The 1,627-nt window shown below is 34.8% G+C and overlaps 1 protein-coding gene across 1 annotated transcript in view; it reads right to left on the minus strand.

Moving 5' to 3' along the window:
- Positions 1–557: 557 nt before the first annotated feature.
- The window catches only part of LOC107557404 (glycine N-acyltransferase-like protein 3), a 6,043-nt gene continuing 4,973 nt past the window's right edge, over positions 558–1,627 (minus strand). The window contains exon 5 of the mRNA XM_016240811.1: positions 558–1,059. Coding sequence (XP_016096297.1) covers positions 639–1,059 — 421 coding nt within the window. The 3' untranslated portion in view covers positions 558–638. The remainder of the gene's footprint in view (positions 1,060–1,627) is intronic.

Here is a 1,627-nt window from a genome sequence, read left to right on the forward strand (position 1 = left end):
CAACATATATATATATATATATATATATATATATATATATATATAAAATGAATCATATGTAAATATGAATACGTGTAAATATTTCTTAAATGTATGTGTGTATTTATATATACATATAAATATAGACAGCAAACAGATATATTATGCAAACAAACTTTTATTGTGAATGCGATTAATCGATTTGACAGCCCTAATTTGCATATATTCCAATTTTTTTGTATGCTACAAACATGCATATAAAATAAAAATAATAAAAAGAAAATATTGCAAATAATAAAGAGAAAAACTCCTGACATTTGTAGTGATTTATATTTGCATATGTTCATATATTCCGATTTTTTTGTATGCTAGGAATGTTATAATATATATATATATATATATTACATATATATATATTACAAGTAATGATGAGGTGACTAAAAAGTGATTTTTGTTTTCATATGTGGAGATTATTTTGCGTGCTAGAAATATGCATATAAAAGCAAATATATATAAAATATTACAAATCACGAAGAGGTGATTAAAAACTCCACACTGACGTTTATGCAGATTTTTCTATGACAGAATTATTTAAACAAAACAAAAAATACAAATGATAAAGAGGTGATTAAAAACTCCATAGTGACTTTTAAAGTGATTTATATTTGCATGTATTGTCTTTTATTGAGCTCAAACCACACAGCCCTGTAATCTGGTGAACTCTGGAACAACAGTGAGGTGAAAAGCTTGTAGGAAGAGTCATTTTCCTCTTCCACAAAACAATACACAGGGTGTCCTCGCTCCAGGAGGTTTTTGGCCATCATAGACACCAATGCCTTGGCGTAACCTTTCTGTCTGTGTTGTGGCAACGTGTAGAGCAAACCAAGAGCAGCGTGTTGGTACACAAGCAGCCAGGAGATGGGCTCGGTGCCGCCCTCCTCTATCACACACAGTGAAGGATTATGGGAAATGTAGTTCAGCACTGAGTTGTAGCTGTTACGGTCTCCGCCATATTTCCATGTGCTGTTCACCAGATGTGCATGAGCCGCACTGAGCGGAACGAATCTGAGTCCAGCGGAACTGAAAACATCGAAAATAAAAGAAAAGGTCAACTATTAAAAACAAGGTTACGAACGCTTCTTTAAAAAATAAGGTATTTAAAGGGGTCATCGGATGCCCATTTTCCAAATGTTGATATGATTCTTTAGGGTCTTAATGAAAAGTCTGTAACATAGTTTGGTTAAAATTTCTCAATGGTAGTGTAAAAACACCTTTTTTACCCTGTCAAAAACAGCTCTTTTCAGATCAAGCCGTTTTGTAGCATTTTCCTTTAAATGTTAATGAGCTCTGCTGCCCCCGCCCCTCTCTTCCGAGCCGCTCTCAGAGAGACTGTTTACTTCAGCCGCATTCATCGTGAAACTTGCTAATTAGCACATTATTAGGAAAGGCCATTTGCAAAGATTCATTACTAAACATTATACTAGCTTCTTCTGTAGATGAGGCTGGATCATGAATGATTCGCGCGAACATAGATGCATTTATGTAGATCGGGGGAGCATTCCCTTCAGAAACAATGTAATCCACTGCGTCTTCAGCGGCTCAGATGTCGGGAGTAAATGACGACTGCTGTTCATTATTACATCCAACA

This window comes from Sinocyclocheilus grahami, unplaced genomic scaffold (assembly GCF_001515645.1).
Source record: "Sinocyclocheilus grahami isolate Dianchi unplaced genomic scaffold, SAMN03320097.WGS_v1.1 scaffold601.1, whole genome shotgun sequence".
NCBI classification, from domain to species: domain Eukaryota; kingdom Metazoa; phylum Chordata; class Actinopteri; order Cypriniformes; family Cyprinidae; genus Sinocyclocheilus; species Sinocyclocheilus grahami.